Genomic DNA, 19,395 nt, shown 5'->3' with positions numbered 1-19,395 from the left:
AGATTATGAGCAACTATACAATAAACCAAGAGATAGTGAGGACAAATCGGAAGGGAAAGATATTTTACACTGAGGTTCCCAGGGAATGCCACCCAAGCTGTGATTTATTTGTGGAATTTTTGGGGGGGAGGGAGGAAAGGACACAAAGATCTCAGAGCTGCGAGCAAGATAAATTGCACATAATCGTGTATTTAGCAAACTGGAACACAAATAGCAGACAAACACACAGAGAGTGGGGATTTAAAGACTGTAAGCTTCAGAATTAGGGAATGCTTCGAGACTGTGCAGAATTTAAGGACAAAGGCATTTTCCCGATTGTTCCCCCTCTGGAAATAAATCATTGTTGTGAGCAACACTGGAGCATAAAATAGTTCCAGGATATTTATAACACCTTGGCTGCGTCCCTTTTCTAATCAGAGAACTGCTGTGGGGTGAGGCTGGTTCTATCCAGCACAGAGAAAACAGCTTAATACGAAGCTGCAATGGCATTTGAATGTCTCTGCCTCACCATGGCTGTTTAATAAGGGCCCTTATTTTTTGTGTTGGCATTGCAAAGATATCATAAACTCAAAAAGCACAGCATCCTCTGAGCAGGACTCCACAGAGGTGCCTGGTTATGGAGGCGATGACTGGGCCATGGCAGCTTTGCCTGCAGCTGTCACTTCCCTCCTGTCCCTCAGCTGTGCCTGGTTTGATGTGAGCTGGCAGTGCTTGGGGCTGTGACTGATCGGGTTCGTTGTACCAGGTGAACTCTGAGTCCAGACTCACCCAAAGGGCTGGGCCCTCGCTTTTGGAAGGCTGGTGTTTCCCCTCAGTTCCTATGCACGTCTTCTGGGTGGCATCAAGCCTCCCCCTCCTGCCCCATTTCCCAAAGCACTAATGGATCTGAAGGCTCTCAGCTCCCACCAAAGCGCACAGATCCCTGCAGGGGTACCAGCAGCTGGAGGATGAAGGCAATTTCAGCACGGAAAACAAGAAGAAGGTTTGTCAGAAAAGGTTCTACAGTTTGGGGCAGCACTTGGGCACTGTCCCGTCTCCTGCCCCGTCTCCTTCCTTGCACCGAGGCTGCCCGTCCTTCGTGCCATCGCCCTCACAGTGTGAACTCTGCTCCTACAGCAGTGAGCCACGATGGCTGTTATGTAACCATCAGCGTGAGGAGCTGCCTCAGCGTGGGGTGCGTGCAGCAGCTGTGGGGAGGAGGGACGGGGATCCTATGGCAGGAGTTAATGAAGCAATTAAACAACATTCAGAGAGGCAACTTGAACGGCCTGCGTGGTGAATTTCCCTTGAAACACAACGCAACGCCTCGCTTCATGCAGGAGGGAGCCACGACGGGGCGTGCAGACCCCGTACCACCGGGTGAGGGTGTGAGGACCACAAGACCGGGCTCCAGCGGTCACATTGCGCGAGCTGCCGGCAGGTGGGATCTTGGTGGCGTTCGCCCCGTTTGGGGGCCAGGAGGCGGTGTTCTGTGGACGGAACACACACACCTCATGGGCACTATTTCCCCGCCCGTCGGCGGAAGGATTCTGAGCATATCGCAGTGCGCACCTCACCGCCCCGCGCTCTTCCCGCCCGCCTATAAAAGGGGCCGCGTACCGCCTCGCGCTCGTGGTATCCATCCGCCCCCTAAGCTCGCTGAGGAGACGGCGGCCATTTTGTTCCGTGCTGGGGCTGCGCTGAGAGCGGCGGCGAAGGGGGGGCGGGGGGAAGAGCGAGAGGGAAGAAAGAGAGCGGGCAGGAGTAGAGGGCACGGGGAAAGCACGACGGGCTGACGAGAGGAGAGGAGCCGGGCCAGCCGAGCAGCCAGCGGAGGGAGGGAAGCGGCGGGGAGGGGTCCGCCCGGCCGCTGAGAGGCGATGGCGGATATAGACAAGCTGAACATCGACAGCATCATCCAACGGCTGCTGGAGGGTGAGGGGCGGCGAGGGGCGGCGAGGGGCGGCGGGGGGGGAGGGGGTTCCGGGACGGGCCGCGTGTGGGGGCCGGTATTAGAGGGGGGGAGCTGCGCTTTGTCCTCCGCTCACAGAGGGCTGCGCGCCCTCCGGAATGAAAGGGACCCTTTCGGGTGAGCTGCCGCGGTCCGGCCTTGTGTCTCAGGGCGGGCGCTTGAGGAGCTTCGTGGGTTTAACGTGTTTCCATCCGGTACGGCCATCTGTGGTGTTGCTGAAGCAAACAGAGGAAATGTCTTTCAACCGTGCCGTGGTTTTTCCTCCTGGCAGCGCAGAAAGGACGGCGGTGCTGGTGGGGAAATGACTCGGGACTAAAAATCCCATAGGTGTATTATGGGATTACTGAGCTAGAATAAGTAAAAGTAAATGGGGCTTTTTCTCTGATCCGTTGTGGGCTGTGCCTGTTACCAATTTAAACTACCCCGGCTTAAATTATTTAAAGGCTTCCCTTCGTAAATTTAGAGCAGGATTTTCCTGAAACACTAGTAGCACAGTTTGTGGTGTCAGGTCTTGTGTGCCTTACCTCTGCTGACATTAATAAGAGCTCAGTTTTACTGCAAGTAATAGTTACAATTCTTACCTGATCTGCTCTGGTGTAATTAATGCAATTTTTCCAGTGCCGGTTATTAAAAACAGGGAATAGGATATCGTAGGAGGAAATGCAGCTGATTTTGAACAATTCTTCTTGTTTAAAGTTTAAAAAATGGCAAGATGTGCTGTGCTGATAGATTCTTACCCAGCTCATACCTGTGTCACACATTTGGAGGAGATGGGAGCTGGCAAATCAGGCTTCAGAAGGCTTACTGACTGCCAGGATCATTCAAGAGGTGGACGTGTACCTAAAGATACCATTACTGGAGGTTGCATCAGCTGCCAGAACTGAAATGTTTTAGCTTTATTGACATTTCAGTTGGGATTTTGAGTTCTGTGAAGCCGTAATGGCTTTTCAGTATTTAAAATGATTACCGGAGTCACCTGTGCTGATGTGCATTTTTATTGCTTATTAAATGCCTGTTGTAAACATTTTTCTCAGGCAGGGAAGGTTGACCTTTGTGGCAGTCATTATTTTTTTCACTTCTAGAAAGGGCAAAATGATGGTGCATTTTAGCAGGTGCTGCATTGTGGATAGGTAGATAAATTGTGTGAATTGCTGTGATCATCTTCTCTTTGGTTGTTTAAAATTTGACTCATTCTTTCCCTGGAATTACAAAGGTGCAGTTAGGTTGGTGGTGGGACTGAACTTCTACAGGGCAGATCTGTGTGGTGTTAAATGAGGGGGGGAAAGTCAAGTCTGGAGTATGTGCAGGGTTTGGTCTCGATGATCTCTAGAGGTCCCTTCCAACCCCTACAATTCTGTGATTCTGTTTCTCATCCTATTTAATTTGGGATAAGTGAGGAAATGTAAGAGGCATTTCTGCCTTACCTGGCATTTTCAGTGTAGTGCTGGCACACAGCTGGGTGGTGTTATTCCCATCAAGTCTGATGTATGTGTTTCAATTGATAGCCTTTCAGACAAGGCTGCACTCAGGTTGTTGCAGTCATAATCAAGTATTTCAGTGGTGCTATTCTTAAAATGTATACTTGTATGGTTTTATAAACATTAGATAATTGTACTAGTAAAATGCAAAGGATATGAGCAGCTAATATGGCATTATCCCTTCTTCCTTTTTAAAGGTCAGGGAAAAAAAATGTATTCTGGAGATAGCTGATGAAATACTCAAATCATTGTGAGCAGTTGTACCTGTGTCCTGTCAGGCACCTTAGCACTGTGCTGTCAGAAGACCAAGAGCTGTGCTGGATCTGATGGCCTAGGTAAAGCAAAGTGCTTAATTGGTGAATCATAATTATTGCTTTTGTTCCTAATGTAGGGCATCAATAATTTATTCATTGTTGGGTTTTTACTTGCTTTCTATCATGATTGACTTCATGAAATTTGAGGTATTTATGCTGATCAAATGACATTATTCTTTCTCCTCCAACTAGCTGATGCTGTCTCACCTACCATGGGCTAGTTAGCTAATTATTAAATTAGTCTTTAAAAAATCTGGGTATATTTATATATTTAGCTTCTTATTCTGAAGTAAATATTTGGTGACTCTTTCTTGCTCCAAATGTTTGTAGCACAGAGGCATTTGGCTTTGAGACATCTCAAAAAAGCATTTTTCAGTAACGTGCTCAGCCTCAGTGAGCAGGTTGATGAAAGCACTAATGAGGGCTGTGTTCTGCTAGGAACACTTTCATGAGAACGTGTTGTCTACTTTTGGTGCTTTTAGTAACTTTCCTAACAACAGTTTTCTCAAGAATAAGGCTTTTAAAGCATACTAAATGACAGTATCCTGCAGTGACTATTGAAAAGTTTCCTAAATGTACTTGATAGCAGATAAAGGCTCGTATTTTTATGACTGAGGAATAACGAGGGGCAACCTTAAGAGCAAACTACTGTCCTTCCAGGAATGCTGTAGGCACTGACTTCATGGCTCTGAGCTTACAGCTTTATGTGCCTGCTAAACTGAAGCTGCAAGTAACGTGAAAAATCAGTGTCATCTGCATAGCAATGGAAAGGCTCCCAGGAAGTGGTGGAGTTCCTGCTTAGCTCTGGGCAAAGGATGAGTGAAAATAAATTCTGAGGTCCCTGAGTGAGTGTGGCTTCGTTTCTGTGTTACGTTACGTTTGATAACAAGAGCCCCTATCCTCATCCTTCACCCAGAGTGGATAGGGTCTGGGTTGAAAATGGTGCTCATGGCAACAAATCCAGTTAAGGAGATTGACATGTCCTAGTTTTAGCATGGTAATAATAAATAGCAGGGTAAAAGAACAGAATTTCAGCATAAGAGGAACCCACCTGAAGGAAGTTGCTGAAAATCTTTTTTTCATGCTCTAGCCTCTGCAGGTGCTATTAAGGGAAAACAAGTAATGAATGGAGGCTGCTTTGGATAAAGTCATGCAAGGCCAGAATGGCAGTAGCCTTTTTGATAGCTGAAATCCTGGTTAGTGAACTAAAATCAGCAAAAATATTCTAAGTCCTCTAACTTCCCTGTTTATATACCGACAGATTGCTATTCCCAGTAAAGCCTGTTGTATACCTGTTGAGGAGATGCTCTCTCCTCAACACTCTCTTTAATTTGCTTTAAATGGTGAAAGATGATCATCCCATTATCAAAAATAGATAAGCCAAAGAGTACAGATAAACTTCTGACAATAGCAAAACCATTTCTTATAAGGGCAGTTTTCTGATTTTGTGCCTTTCTGCTCAGACCCAACATCGATTGGGTCTGAAGGATTGCTTTCTGTTTAGCTTAGGTCTGTCTGATTCTCACAGACGTTAATCAGAAATTGGGACAGATTTTGCTTGGTAGGTTGGGATGCCATGGTAGTTTCTAATAAACAGGCAGCACTTGACCTCAAACTGTGCTTTTCAATAGCTCATGTAGCTAAATGTTAATTGCGTTGTGCTATGTTGCAGCAATTTTTGATGACAGAGATAGGAGCTCTGCATCTGGAAGACAGGTTAGATTCCTGTCACTGCTGCGGATTCAGATAAGTTGGTTACATGCTACATTTTATCTCTTAGTCAGTGAACGAGGGGTTTGTCATCTGAGGTTTGAGCCGGAGCACCTGTTGCTTTGTAGCTCTTTAATTTGACAATATGTTACAAAATGGAAACCTTGCGATCATGGAAGATCTTGTGTTTGATAATGCTGCGGTGAACTGTTGCCCTACAAAAGAAGTAGTCTAGAACTTTTCCTTAGAGGCTTGGGCACTGGTGGAGTTGCTTTTCAGTTTCAATTTTGCAGTGATCTGATCAAAGTTGATACTGCCTGAAGTAAACTAAAACCTTTTAAAATCAACCACCTCCAAGTTATTTATTCCCTTTGTGTCTGTGGTGCAAAACAAAACGTGAAGCTGTCATTAGGAACTGCCAAAAACAAGATAAAAACAACCTGTGGTATTTTTGGAAATGTCTCTAAGATTTCAAGCATCTTAATGTAAAAATATGGTAAAACTGAAAGACTTGTTTAATAAGCTAAAAATGAACTGAGCTGCTGATAGACTGTTTTCTTTAAAACATTGCATGCAAAGACTCAATTCCAGCACTTCAGTTGATGGCTTCTGGTAAAGTCTTACTGAAGAACAGAGAAATGCACAGATCTGTTTATGGATCTGAACACTGAAATCTGTTAGTTTTTTAATATCCTATCTTAAAGATCCTTCCTTTTTCTATTAACAGGTAATATATTTATTTTTGTAATAGCATTACCTTCACTAAAGAATTGTATGGCTCTGTTGTGACCACTGGGAAATGCTGGTGATGGAATGTTGCATGCAATCTGCTGCACTGCACACACAAGGCTGTCTGATTGCTGTATGCTAAAGATCCCGCAGTTTCTGACCCGTCTGTCCTTCAGACACATCTAAAAGTTGTCCTGGATGTCAGGTCCTGGCAACTGCAGCTAAGATTTGTGCTGGCCCCATGCACCAAAGTGGCAGGGATGTCCTTGGTCCTGCTTTTCTTCCTGTCCTTCCTTTCCCCTTCTGCTGGGCACCCGTCATACTGCGCTTGTGTCCTCATTTTAAAGCTGGGATCTGTGATCTGTTGTTGCTTTCCAGCAGCTCTCCTCCCAGTCTTGGAAAGCACAAAAATAAGTTCAGTTCAGTAGTTGGTATCTATCACATGGTGTTTTGAGCAGGCTGTGAGGAGCCTGTGTAACCCTTAGAAATAAGGTCTGGAATAGCAAACACCAAAGGGATAAGAGCACGTAGGTGTCACTGCTGCAAAGCTATGGCAAGGCATCTGCTTAACGTGTTGGAAAAATGAAAAGCTCTAGAATGCCAATAGCTTCATAGGGCTTAAACTCTTGTATGGACAACAGATGTATTGCTCTCCTTTAAAGCTTTCCTGCATTGGCTTTGCTGTACGTAGCTGTAGAAGCTGGATTATTTTCTAGTTCGGTCACTGTGACTTGGAAGAGTAATCTGCAGAAGAGAGCATCCAGGTCTCAGGGAGTGATCTTTTCTGTGTTTTTTTCCAGCCAAGGGAGAAGGTGTTTTTCCTAAGCTCCTTCACTCATACATTGCAGATGATTTTGCTTGTTAGAAAACTGCCCAGGCTGGACGTTGAAATTCAAGCTCTCAAAATGAATTTTAAAAGCAAGAATGTCTCTGCCTAAAGGAGGAAAGAAATATATTTCTGTCTGGAAATAGTGCAGCAGTGTATTGAGACAAGGTGTAAATAAAATATTATTTGAAATGGCCTGGCTTTTTCCCTCAACTGATTAATCTTTAGCTTGTTTCGCTCTCAGTTCCAGACTGTCATTTCAGAGAGGTTATTTTCTATGCATTGAAAGAACGAATGTGTGAGTACAGCACTGTCAGCTGCTCTTTTGACTTTGACCAAGCTGTCAATTAGTAGTGTACTGTCTGATCTCTACAAGCTGCCTGGTTTGGGTCCAAATCAGAGAAGAGAAACTTTGAATACCACATTTTTCATAGGATACTATTTTTGCCCTTCTTACTGGGGCTAAATCGTTTAAGATTCAGTCGCGGAAGCCTCTTAAGAATTCAGACAGTGAATATCCTGCATTTTCTTGCCAGCTCTTTCATCATGATTGAGAAAATCCTTGCACTAAAAATATAGATTTCTCAAGCCAACGTGCATCTTCGATTGTTCTGAAGCCAAAAATATTTTGTACAACTTTCTGGTATATAGGCCACTGGTAGAAGTAATTGAACAAGCTCATTTCTCCTGTGCTGATCCCATTTTGGGTGAATGTCTGTCATTGGCAGGCAGCACGGTACAGAACTGAATCAAATCTTCCTGGTTTTCTTCTGTCCTTCTGACATCTGTGTTAGTGAGTTTGTATAAACTGCAACAAAGCATCTCCTGATCACACCGAGGATTCCTACAACCAAATGACTAAAACTGCCCGGGGATTATACTGGTCCAATGGAAATAGGTCAGAAACCTTGGAAACTTGAATCTGAAACAGTCAGTTTTCAGATTTCCATTTAATCTTCAACAAAAATGAATGCATATGCTTTATTCATAAGCTGTAGTGACTCAATGTGTTGTTTACATTGTGTGCTTTTTAAATACTTATGTGTGCGAGATACAGGTTTTGATTTTATGTATTTTTTAGCAATTTCTAGCAGGAGCAAATCATGGAAAAGTTGAATTTTTGCCTGCATGTATCTCATCTCTAAAATCAAAGATGAATTCTACTATAAAAAAGAATGGGGAAATTAGCATTCACAGTTTAACCAGCGGATCACTTTTTTCTGTACATTTCTGTTCACTATTGCTTCTGGATATTTGGCATTTTTAGTACCTTGTTCATTGCTTGGGAGCATTAGGAAAATTACTGCATGGATGAAGAAATGACTGCACGGATGGGAAGCCTCATGCGTGATAAAGTGCTGTGACAAAGATTTAACTCTCATTTGTATGCTTCATTACTTGTAATATTTTAATGGAATACTTGAAGTTTAGTGGTAATTTCAGTGTCACCATGTGAGTAAATGCCAGTGGTGAGCAGTAATACATAGGCAGTGGGTAATAGAAGAGCATCTATTGCTTGAAAGATAGCGTTATTAAAGCAGTGACTTTTGGCCTGCACTTAACTGAATGTTGCTATCACTGCATGTTGTAATTTAGACTGAAGCTTGATTCTGAAGCTTGTTTGAGAAAAGGTGGTGTGCTTTACAGTGTTGTCAGTGATTCTGTAGTGCAGGCAGTGTGAGCATGGCTAGGGTCTCTGACAGGAGTTGGTATGCAGGGGAGAGCTGTTTTGGTGGTAACACCAAGTGCCAGCAGAGACTGGGCCCAGTGACAGTTGTTCTTATGAATGAATATAACACGGTCACTGCTTTATTCTTCATCTAAGGAAGGCATGCTAACTGAACAATGTCTTCTGCTTGTGATCAGAAACTTGCACTAAAGTTGGGAACTTACACGCTGATAAGAGAACATAATCCCTCTGGAAAACAGTTCTTGCTCTTACTCTTCCCAGAACATTCCACCCTCTCCACCCCAAGCCTTCTCTGTACTCTGGAATTCTCTCTTCTTGTTTAATAAACCAAAAGGTGTGCAGTGACAGTAACAATGTGGGCCACTTACTCCATTTACTCAGTCTAACCATGACAAATGCTCTTGCAATTTAGGTACAGCTGAAAAATTATGGCTAAAAGACATTTCCTTTATATTTTGGGCAGCAGAAAATGGCGTCTGTGACTGAGGGTGGATTGGATAAATGGAGGAAAAACTCTTCTGGTAGCTACAGGAACTTGTTCATGCCAAGCTGGTGTCCTTGTTCTGTGTCTGAACATTGACAGGTGATAAAGGGAGCCAAACACTGTGAGGTGTTGTACTGGAGGAGGTGGAAAGAGTGAAGGATTGAAAAAACAGCCTGAGCTGGGAGATGAATCTCCTACCAGGTTGCCTTTCACTGTGTTCAAAGGGACTCGTAAGGAGAAAGCCTAAGGAGAAAACACAGAAAATACAGTGCTTGCTTTAGTATAGGTGAGTTTGTCTGGGCTTCAAGTGAGTAATGAAATAGCTCAACTTAAATGGCTGAAGAACAAGAATCTCCTTTTCTGAAATACGTGAGCTGTTTCCCTCTTGATTAAATCCTTTGTAGGTTTGAGACAGTCAATTTCTCTCCGTAGTAGAGACTCTTCAAAGCACTAATGATGCTAATAGCTCCCTCTCAGCTTTGTTGTAGAATTCATCGGTTTGGTGGCTTTGATTTTAATGTGCTTAAGCAATTATTCTGGTCCTAGGCCCTTTCTTCAGCTCTGCACTTTTTTTCATGTTGTTCCTCCTCCTCCTTGGCACAACCAAGAAGTGGGAAAGCCTGAGGATGGGATTTACAGGAACCTTCTAAAATAAATGTATTCACAGTCCCGATCATACGGAGTAGAAATTCTGTTTGAAGGATTCCCACCTCTCTTTCCAGTTGTCAGATGTTCAATGCATTCAGCTGTTCCTGTGGCTCTGGTGCTCCTGAGGGACTGGTGAAATAAGTTCATGGGAGGGTGAAATAAGAGTAGTAAAAGCCTAAAATATTGTCTTGCAATATTGATGACGGTTCAGTACTACTAATTTCTACAGCACGTTCTGTAACTTCGAGGCAATTTTTAGGAACACAATTATATTTGTCAGACTGGTCCATTTAGATTGTAAAACAGTCATTAAGGGTGTGCCAGCTCATTAGATTTTGACAAGTCTTGTTTTGTGGAGGCATTTTCTGAGGATGAAATGCAGGTAGCATGCTACCTTCAGGTTAGTTGTAACTGAAACCTGACTTATGAGTAGAATGAAACTATGTTTCATAAACCTTGTGTGGCTTGGGTATTTTCTTCATCTAAGGAAATGGATTTTGTTTTGTTTTTATGAATTCTGGGGCTCAAACTGTTTACTTTTCAGCTTTACCTGTGGTCTGACTGCTTTAATCTGTCAGTAGTTAGCTTAACTTCCGGCTAGTGATGGGCTGACAGGCATGTTCATATGTCTGACATTCCCATATTCATTTATACTGGCTTACTTTAAACTTATTTTAAGAGTTCAGAGCAGTTTGAATAAGACAGCAAAGTTTAGCAGCTAAGCATAAATACAGAATATTGTAAAATATTGTTGAAATATTCAATTGTAAAAGAACAGTTGTTACGTTCTCATTCGATGTTAGTGGCGTTTAGGCACTCTTAAAATAATGCTGGGAATACTCTTGGCTTGGGTAACCGACTTCTGATTCCTTCCAACAGTGAGAGGATCAAAACCAGGTAAAAATGTCCAACTTCAAGAGAATGAAATCAGAGGACTGTGCTTGAAATCCAGAGAAATTTTTCTCAGTCAGCCTATTCTGCTCGAACTTGAAGCTCCACTGAAAATATGTGGTAAGTGCTGTGATTTGATGCGTGGTTGGGAGTGGAGGGCGTTTAGATGGATATCCTCTTTTAAGCAGAGGATGAATACCAGATGCTGCTTTCGCTTACGAAACTGATGAATGATTGTAGCAAAAGGGAAAATAAGCCCGTCCTGGGTGCTTCAAGTGGAGGAGTGGGAAGGAGGTAAATGGGAATTGTAGAGGGGACCAAAAAATCCCAAATCAGAAAATAACTGGTCCTGTTTGATCAAGTATCTTGGGAAAGGGATTCAGAAGTAGTTTTGGAAAGAAATTTTTCTATCAGTTGTTGCTCCGATCAGTCATCACTGAGCAAGGAGAAAAAAGGAGACACAGTAGCTGATGGTAGCTGCTGTTCAGAGCTGAACCATGGTTTGACACAATTTTAAACTCTTTCTGGAAACTTAAGTTTCTGTATCACCTCTGGTTTGGTTTCACCGTATTTACACATGGTGATATTGCTCATTTTTCACACGTGCACGTCTAGGTATGCTAAAAGGATGAAGGATGTCAGAATAAATCCTCAGTAAATGCACGCCAGCAGAGGTTCCAGGAAGCAGTATTTTATCCTGCTCCAGCACTGCGGATCTGCTTCTGAAGTAGCTTGTTCAATATTTATAATATGTGGTAGTCTTAAAAACAGATTTATTGTTCTGCTTGCCAGAAACAAAACCATGATTTAAACCAAAGGCAGAAATATCAATTTCTTCCAATCCGACTTCCCTGCTAGAATTTGAGTTACTGGGTATTGCAGGAGAATACCAGGCATGGTATAGAGGAAAGGAAATTCCCCAAGCAGTTTTCCCATCAGTGTCACTACTGAAGTGCGGCTGTATCAAGAATGAAGTGGAAGTTCCTAGTCTTGCAGCCAGTAGTCAAGTAAAGAAATTAACTGGATGCCACACTTCTATTTGAGTATGCAGAGTTGATTTCTTGGTATATCTTGGATTTGTTTTATGAGTATGTGAGTATTTCTAAATAGATGCATACTGAAGTCATAATGCGTTCTTAGTCAATGTCTTACACAGATATCAACTTTTGTAGTGTGATAGCAGTAAGACAAACCATGTCATCTTCAGGAATGCTGCAGGCAGTATCTGTCTGCAGGTTTTTCCTGTTCGTGCTGCTTCTCTATAAAAAAATGGTAAAATATCACAAAGTCAGTTACGTGCCATTTCTGACTGCTTTTTACAGGTGACATCCATGGACAATACTATGACTTGCTTCGGCTCTTTGAATATGGAGGCTTTCCACCAGAAAGCAACTACCTATTCCTTGGTGACTATGTTGACAGAGGAAAGCAGTCTTTAGAAACAATTTGTCTTCTATTGGCCTACAAAATTAAATATCCAGAGAACTTTTTCCTTCTCAGAGGGAACCATGAATGTGCCAGCATTAATAGAATTTATGGATTTTATGATGAATGTAAGTAATATGGACAGATGTGAGGATGTTTGGTTTGGGAAAGCAGGCTAGGAGGTACTTGCTGTCATCTAGTCCTCCAGTATTAAATGGCTTTCTGAACTTGCAGTTAACTCTGCCTAGTTCAGATGGCCCCATGGTCTGTGTTAGCAAAGGAAAAGTCTTTGCATTCATCTTATTATCATCTGGTCCTCACAGCACAGAACAGCAAACAAAAAGGTAATTTTATTTATTGGCCACTGAAGTTAAGCAACTGTTCCCATTGGTATGCATTTGTTAAGTTCTTAAGGCTGTCTGGTTAGAAATTAGAGGATTTTACTTTGCTTTACAGTTTCAGTTACTTTCATCTACCTTATGAGGTACACTCACTGGGGCAAGGAGCTGCCCTGTATTGTTATTACATGACAGTGCTTGCAGTCTAGTTCCCAGTCAGTCCTGTAACTTAACAGATGCATACGTTCATATGTTTCAAAAGGATGTGACCTAATCTCACATAGAGGAGATAAAGCTGTTCTGGTGGTTGGGTACTGAGGCATTCTCACAGCTTCTGTTGGGGACATGCTTGGCTTGGAGCTCACAAGATGTTCTCTCGGTGTCTCGTTCTCCTTTTTCAACAAGGAAGGGGAGTTGTGTGGTGTTTGAGCTGACTCCTCAGGGATTAGTCACAGGTTTAGTCACAAGGTGCAGATATGTTCAGGGTTCGTATCTGTTGGGAAAGTCGCCTGGAAGGTCAAACAGCAGCAGCTTCATTTTTTTCAGTCCTATTTCTTTGCCCAGAGAGACTTTGCAGTAAAGTGCTAGTAGAAATTGAAGGGAGAACTGCTTTTGAAGGAGTGCTATCTATCCCTAAGAAAAAGCAGCACATGGCATTTTCTTTTTTTAACTGATGAGATTCTCCAAGGGATTTTTTTCCAAAGCAAAGTGGAAGCAGGAGCCTGGCTGCCAGCAGTAGAACATTCTCTTGAACGGGAGTGTGCAGTCCTCAGAGCTCTGCCACACAGAAAGAGGCCTTGCAGCTTTCTTAGCAGTATGTCAGTGGGTTCCAGAGAAGATAAATATAAACTTTATTGTTCACTTTTTTGCAAGTCTTACTTACAGGCAGCCATATTAGGTTTGTAGTTGTGTTAGGGAAGTATATTGACTTTCCTCCCTCCCCCATCTTTTTTAGGTAAGAGAAGATACAATATTAAGCTGTGGAAAACCTTCACAGATTGTTTTAACTGTTTACCAATTGCAGCAATTGTGGATGAGAAGATATTCTGCTGTCATGGAGGTGAGTTTTTAGTTGATACTTAAAAAAATATAATACCCTGTAATACTGAAATATTGGCAATTTCATATTCATGATGTGTGCTTCTATTGCTGGAAAACATCATTTTGTGGGTTTTTTTTTGTCTTGGACCTCATTAATGAAGTTTTGAAACTTCAGGGATTTGTCTCTGCCTCGCTTTGTGTTGAGAGCTTGATTAGTGGTAGTGTTGTGAACTGCTGAGCTGGTAGTTCTGCCTGCTTTATTTTTAGTCAGGGGACATCTCTAGTACTGTCTCCTTTGGAATAAAGAGTTCCGAACGGTTTTTTGACTTGCATGACCAGAAGTTGTATAAACATTCTGAAAGCAGTGTTTTAGTGCTTCATTTACACATTGGCCCCGTTATGCTGTATGATACTTGTTAATTACTTTGAAAAGCTGCACAGAGCATTTAAGCTGCAACATGTATATTATCACCTGCAAGTAATAACAGTTGCTTGAGAGGAATATCAGTTTAAAAAAAAATGGTATGAGATCTGATCCTGTATTCCATGTTATTCAGCCTGATCTTTAAAATAAACAGGCCTCGTGGCTTCTAGTATTAGTGCCTCTTAATAGCTCTTCTAACAGACAATTGCAGGTTATTAAAGTGAGATTGTTGTAATCCTTTACACATGGAAGTGGCTTTGCTCATCTTGCTCTCAGTATATCTTAATGTCTTCTGTTAGAAAAGCTTTAAAAAAAAAAAAGCTGGATTGAAATGTTGGTTCACGTTGCCATTGGACCACACCAAATGTTGATGGTGGATCAGTCTGTGTCAGCTTTTTTCATCTTGAGCTGATTCCTCAATTTCACACTGTAAGTTGGAGTAAAATGTGAGCTGTGTACGTCTCAACTCCACACAGGTTTGTCACCAGACCTGCAGTCGATGGAACAGATCAGACGAATTATGCGCCCCACTGATGTACCTGACCAAGGTCTTCTTTGTGATCTCCTGTGGTCTGACCCTGACAAAGATGTCTTAGGATGGGGTGAAAACGACAGAGGAGTGTCCTTTACTTTTGGAGCTGAAGTGGTTGCTAAGTTTCTCCATAAACATGATTTGGATCTCATATGTAGAGCTCATCAGGTATTTTAATTTTGTGTGTTAAACTGTAGAATCATTGAAATGGAAGGGACCTGAGGTGGTTATCTCCACACACATGTACTCAGCTTGGAGCAAAACAGTGTCAGACCAGACACACAGGATCTCATCCATCTGGCTTTTAAATATCTGTAAGGATGGAAGTTCCAGCATCTTGAAGCAACTTATCCACTGTTTAAAAACTTTTATAATTAATTCTTAATACATTCGTAGTGTGGATCTGATATTTGAACAAGATAGCTTTGAATGTAGTAGAACTCTGGTGGCTTTTATTGTTGATGGACCTTGTTGCTAAACTGGAACTTGTGATGTTTTTCCAGTTTGGGGGTAAAAGTCTAGGACCTGTGCTCCTTGGCTGTAACTATTTCTTCAGCTGCTGATTCTGCTAGAGCTGCATTGTACTTTGTCTGGAAGAAATTGCCTGGTGTAATTTCTGCATTTCTCTCCATAGGTTGTGGAAGATGGATATGAGTTTTTTGCAAAAAGACAATTGGTAACTCTCTTTTCTGCCCCGAATTACTGTGGAGAATTTGATAATGCAGGTGCCATGATGAGTGTGGATGAAACCTTAATGTGTTCTTTTCAGGTATTGTATCTGACAATTTTACCTCCTAGTTGTTGCAATCACACTTTAAATTTCCTCTTTTCCATTTATACTGTACCGTCACAAAACTGTAACACCTACCTCCAATAGATCTCTCAGGTATCAAATGTAGGCAGAGCTGTGTTTGCCCTTGTGACTTTAAAAATGCGATAAGCTCTTACTGGTGTGAGTAGATGAACCATTTGACCCTGGGATTAAATCACCAGAGCAAAGCTATCAGCTGTCTTCCTGCTTCCATTGGCATGGGCTTTCTGGTCAGCTGCTCTAAGGCCTGCCAGAGCTCAGAGCAGAAAATCTATTTATTTCAGAGGCTTTTGAGCTGCCCAGATGATCTGCGTAAAACGCCTTACGCTAGCAAATGGGTTGTTGAGATGTAAGACTGCTGACAGTTTTCCTTAAAGACTGAACTGTCTCTTTCAGATTTTGAAACCCGCAGAGAAGAAGAAGCCCAACGCTAGCAGACCTGTAACACCTCCCAGGAGTATGATCACAAAGCAAGCAAAGAAATAGTCCACGTGGTACTGCCTTGCTGGGACTTGTATTATAATATATAACCTTCATTTTTAAACTGTAACGTGTACTGTTCAGCTTGCTCAAAATAGAACGTGTTTGTGGTTTCCCTTTTGATTTGATGAATGGCATTTGCTGGTTGTAACAGCAAATGAAGGACTTTTCTCCCTTCTAGGAAAAGAGTTTTAAACTTTCCTTTTGTTGGTGTTCCGGCTGTACACTCCAGCATTTATCCTGTCATTATGGGTAACTGTACAACTGACTTTCTCAATCTGTACAATGAGTAGTGTAAATGCTTGTTTTCTTCTTTAGGATCTAAAGAGGGCACTAGTGTGCTGTGAGAGTAGGAGTTTGTTACTGTTGGAGATTACATTCTGTTTATACAAACCACTGTGAACTTTTTTTTACGTTAAAATTTGTTTTAAAGGGATTGCTTTTCTTTTTATGTCTTGTCCTGTACACGTTGGTTTTATCGCTGTCAACATTAGAAATAACCTTCAACCTCCCTAGCATCACTGGTATGATGTATATTTAATGAAAACACACATCCCTGTCCTTTAAGTGACAACTAAAGCCATTATTTCAAGTGTTCGTGTCTTTCCTGAAGCCAAAGTCTGCATAGAAATCTGTATGTACACGACCCACCGCACTGAGCTGGCAGGGCTTTCCATTCTTGCCTTCCTCGTGGAGAGAAAAGGAAGTCTGGACTTGAAATGGCGAGTAGAAATGCTGTGCTGTTTGTTCTATTCACAGTAAAATTAAACACAATTTTGTACAGTTTCTGTATGTTCTATCAAACGGACTTCTTACAGTTGCATCAGTCCCATGGCAGCCGTGTCAGACAGCTGGAAGTTATGGAAACGGTTCCATGTCTGCCCGAATGGCTTTGTGCATTTTGGCCTAAAGACTTTGTTCTACGAAGACGCCCAGGAAACAGCTTGAAGAGCCAACCCGCGGCATTGATCAGCAGTTTATACAGATACCTCCTGGTATCTCATTTTTTAAAAACTGAGACTCTTTTTTGAACAGATGACAGTGTACAATACCATGTAGTGAAAATCGCTTATTAAATGAAGAAATTGTTAAATCTTCTCAGTGTCGGTTTATCACAGCGTATGCACTACTGCTATCAGAGGACATGACTTAGATAAATAAATCGTTCTGGAAACCCACACACTTCTGGTTTGGATTTGTCTGAGCTGCACACACTGGATCTGTGCCTCTGAATTCTTGATGAAGGAAGTCAGTGTGCTTTACCACTGCTGTTACTGTACCAAGGTTTGGTACGCATGCCAACTGCAGCAGTTTGCCATGGGAGGAAATACGTGAGGTGCAGTGTGGGCAGCTTGCCGTCCTGCCCTGCTGGTTTGTGTTCATCTCTCACCTGCTCCTGTGTGTGTTGTAGGAGTAGTGCAGGACGTGGAGGTGACTGGGGCGGTTTGTTGGTGTCAGGGCTGTGCTAGGGGCTGCGGGTGCTCGATGGAGTCTGGGTGTTGCTCCATTTGGCTCTCAAATGTCTGCCCTGGGTCAGCTACCAGCTCTGGTCCGGCATCCTGCTAATCAGATCAGTTTCTGCTCCTTTCTCCTGGAGTGAGCTGAACTTTGTTGATGAGAACACAGTGGGCAGGACCCAGCTATTGATCTTCACATTTTTAAATGCACTGCTCAGCTAAATCAAAGCGTTTTCCTACTCGGATTTTTGCTTTCTAAAACCAATTAATCAAACTACCTCTGTAACTGTTCATGGCCCCATTAGATTAGGTGTTGGATTGGCTGGAAGAGGGCTTTCTCACAGATGTGCTTTCACCTCTTAAATCACATTTGTGGTTTTCTTGATAGCTTTATCATTTTTCTATCACCATGTAGAATAGTGGTGTGCATTGTTACTGATCTGGTGAATAGAGAACATACAGAACCAGTTCTCACTTGTATCTAAAGGAATGCATTAACCCATCTCTGCAGCAGCTTTCGTTGGTGCGTCACACCTTTTTCCTCTGACTGCAGCTCTGCCCTCAGATGTGGTTTTAGTGACACACATGCCTATTCTGGGCTCATGTTTTCTGCCTGACTGCATTCCCCAGGAGGCAGCTGCTGGGCTAAAGGAAATCCCAGAGCACATTGTGGTGGTGGGGAAGGTTCATGCCCTCTGTGTTGTCCCTGGTTTGCTTTAGGATTTGTCGATCCTGTGTTGTGAAGCTGCAGTACTGTGAAATGAAGAAGAAAGCATTCATTTTGTGTGCAGTGCAGCGCAGGACGGACTAAAGGCACTCAGGCCATACAGGAGGCTACAGGAGTTTCAGTACTGTCTGCCCTGGTGTACACAGCATCCTTTAGATCCAAGTTTAATGCCCGAACAATGTGAATTGTTGAATGAGAAGTGGATATAAGAGAGAGCTTTTGGATGCAGCAGCATCAGGCCTGTGTCCTGCAAAGCAGCCAAAAGCACACGGGCTGGGGAAGGCTTCGGGGCAGGCAAGGCTGCAGTGCAGGTGCTGGAGATGGGCTGAGCTCCTTTGTGCTGTTGGCTCACACGGGGTTGTGCAAAGCGGTTCTTATTCAAAGCATTGGCTTGCAGAACGTGACGCTGAGCACGTTCTCTTTGGGGACCTTGGGGAGTGCATGTCTTTTTCTTTGTCAGATGCAGCCCAAGCTCTTCATTTCAGTATCCGCACTCTCTGCATGTTCCGCTTTGGGTGCAGGTGGCCAATGCTGAGCATCACCGCGCCTCCATCCACAGCAGTGAAACAGCCCAGAGGCTGCTGACCTCCTGCATGGGCTGCAGCAGCGCTAGGCTCCTGCTCTGTCCCAGTGCCTGCAGCCCGGGCACACCATCCCGACACCATCCCAGTGCGGGGAGGCTCATCCTGCAATTAACAAGGTTAAAAGCATTGTTACTATAAAAAGAAAACACTATGTACACTCATTACATATATATTTTCTAGAGTGACTGCCTTCAGCAAATGGATTAAAAATAACCAATCATAGAATGGTTGGAGTCAGAAAGGACCCCCGAAGGCCATCTGCTCCCACTGCCTGCAGTGCACAGGGACACCCACAGCTCCAGCAGTGCTCACAGCTCTGTCCCCTGACCGTGGCTGTCTGCAGGGATGGGGCACCACCACCTCTCTGTGCACCCTGTGCAGTGCCTCACTGCCCTCAGTGTAAAAACTTCCTCCTTGTACCCAATCTAAATCTCCCCTCTTTTAATTTGGTAGAATCAGTCAGCTGTGATGGGGGTGTGCTCTGGCAATAGAAGAACATGGGTGAGCTGACAGTAAATCCTCAAGAGCTGCTCTTAGCATTCTTGGCCTTGGAAAAGTTGTCCCCAAGCTGAGGAGCAACGACAATTTGCTCCAGCATGGATCAGAGTCGGTGGAGGCCCCGTTCCACAGTGAGAACGGAGTTGATGGCAGCCAGGAGCACAAGGTACTTCTCTGACCCACAGAGCTTAACCTGCATTCCCCATCCTGATGGCTGACTCAGTTCTCACACAGCACAGCAGCTGGCGGTGTTTTCACCTTAAATCCTGCACTCCTTACCGAGAACAGATTCGGGCTCTCACGAGGAAGCACTGCTGTCTGCAGCTTCAGTCCTGAGCTGCTGCCTTCTTCCATTTG

The 19,395-nt window shown here is 43.3% G+C and overlaps 1 protein-coding gene across 1 annotated transcript; it reads left to right on the top strand.

Annotated features, from left to right (window-relative positions):
* Nucleotides 1-1,600: 1,600 nt before the first annotated feature.
* Nucleotides 1,601-16,865, top strand: PPP1CC (protein phosphatase 1 catalytic subunit gamma). The gene is made up of 7 exons (XM_085238540.1): nt 1,601-1,914; nt 10,710-10,841; nt 12,044-12,274; nt 13,440-13,544; nt 14,426-14,649; nt 15,116-15,250; nt 15,689-16,865. The coding sequence occupies exons 1-7, from the start codon at nt 1,860-1,862 to the stop codon at nt 15,776-15,778; spliced, it is 972 nt and encodes a 323-aa protein (XP_085094666.1). The 5' UTR covers nt 1,601-1,859; the 3' UTR covers nt 15,779-16,865.
* The last annotated feature ends 2,530 nt before the right edge of the window (nt 16,866-19,395 follow it).

This window comes from Meleagris gallopavo, chromosome 17 (genome assembly GCF_905368555.1).
Source record: "Meleagris gallopavo chromosome 17, MGAL_WU_HG_1.1, whole genome shotgun sequence".
Lineage (NCBI taxonomy): Eukaryota > Metazoa > Chordata > Aves > Galliformes > Phasianidae > Meleagris > Meleagris gallopavo.
Note: the sequence above shows the minus strand (reverse complement) of the source record. Positions and strands in the feature narration are given on the sequence as shown.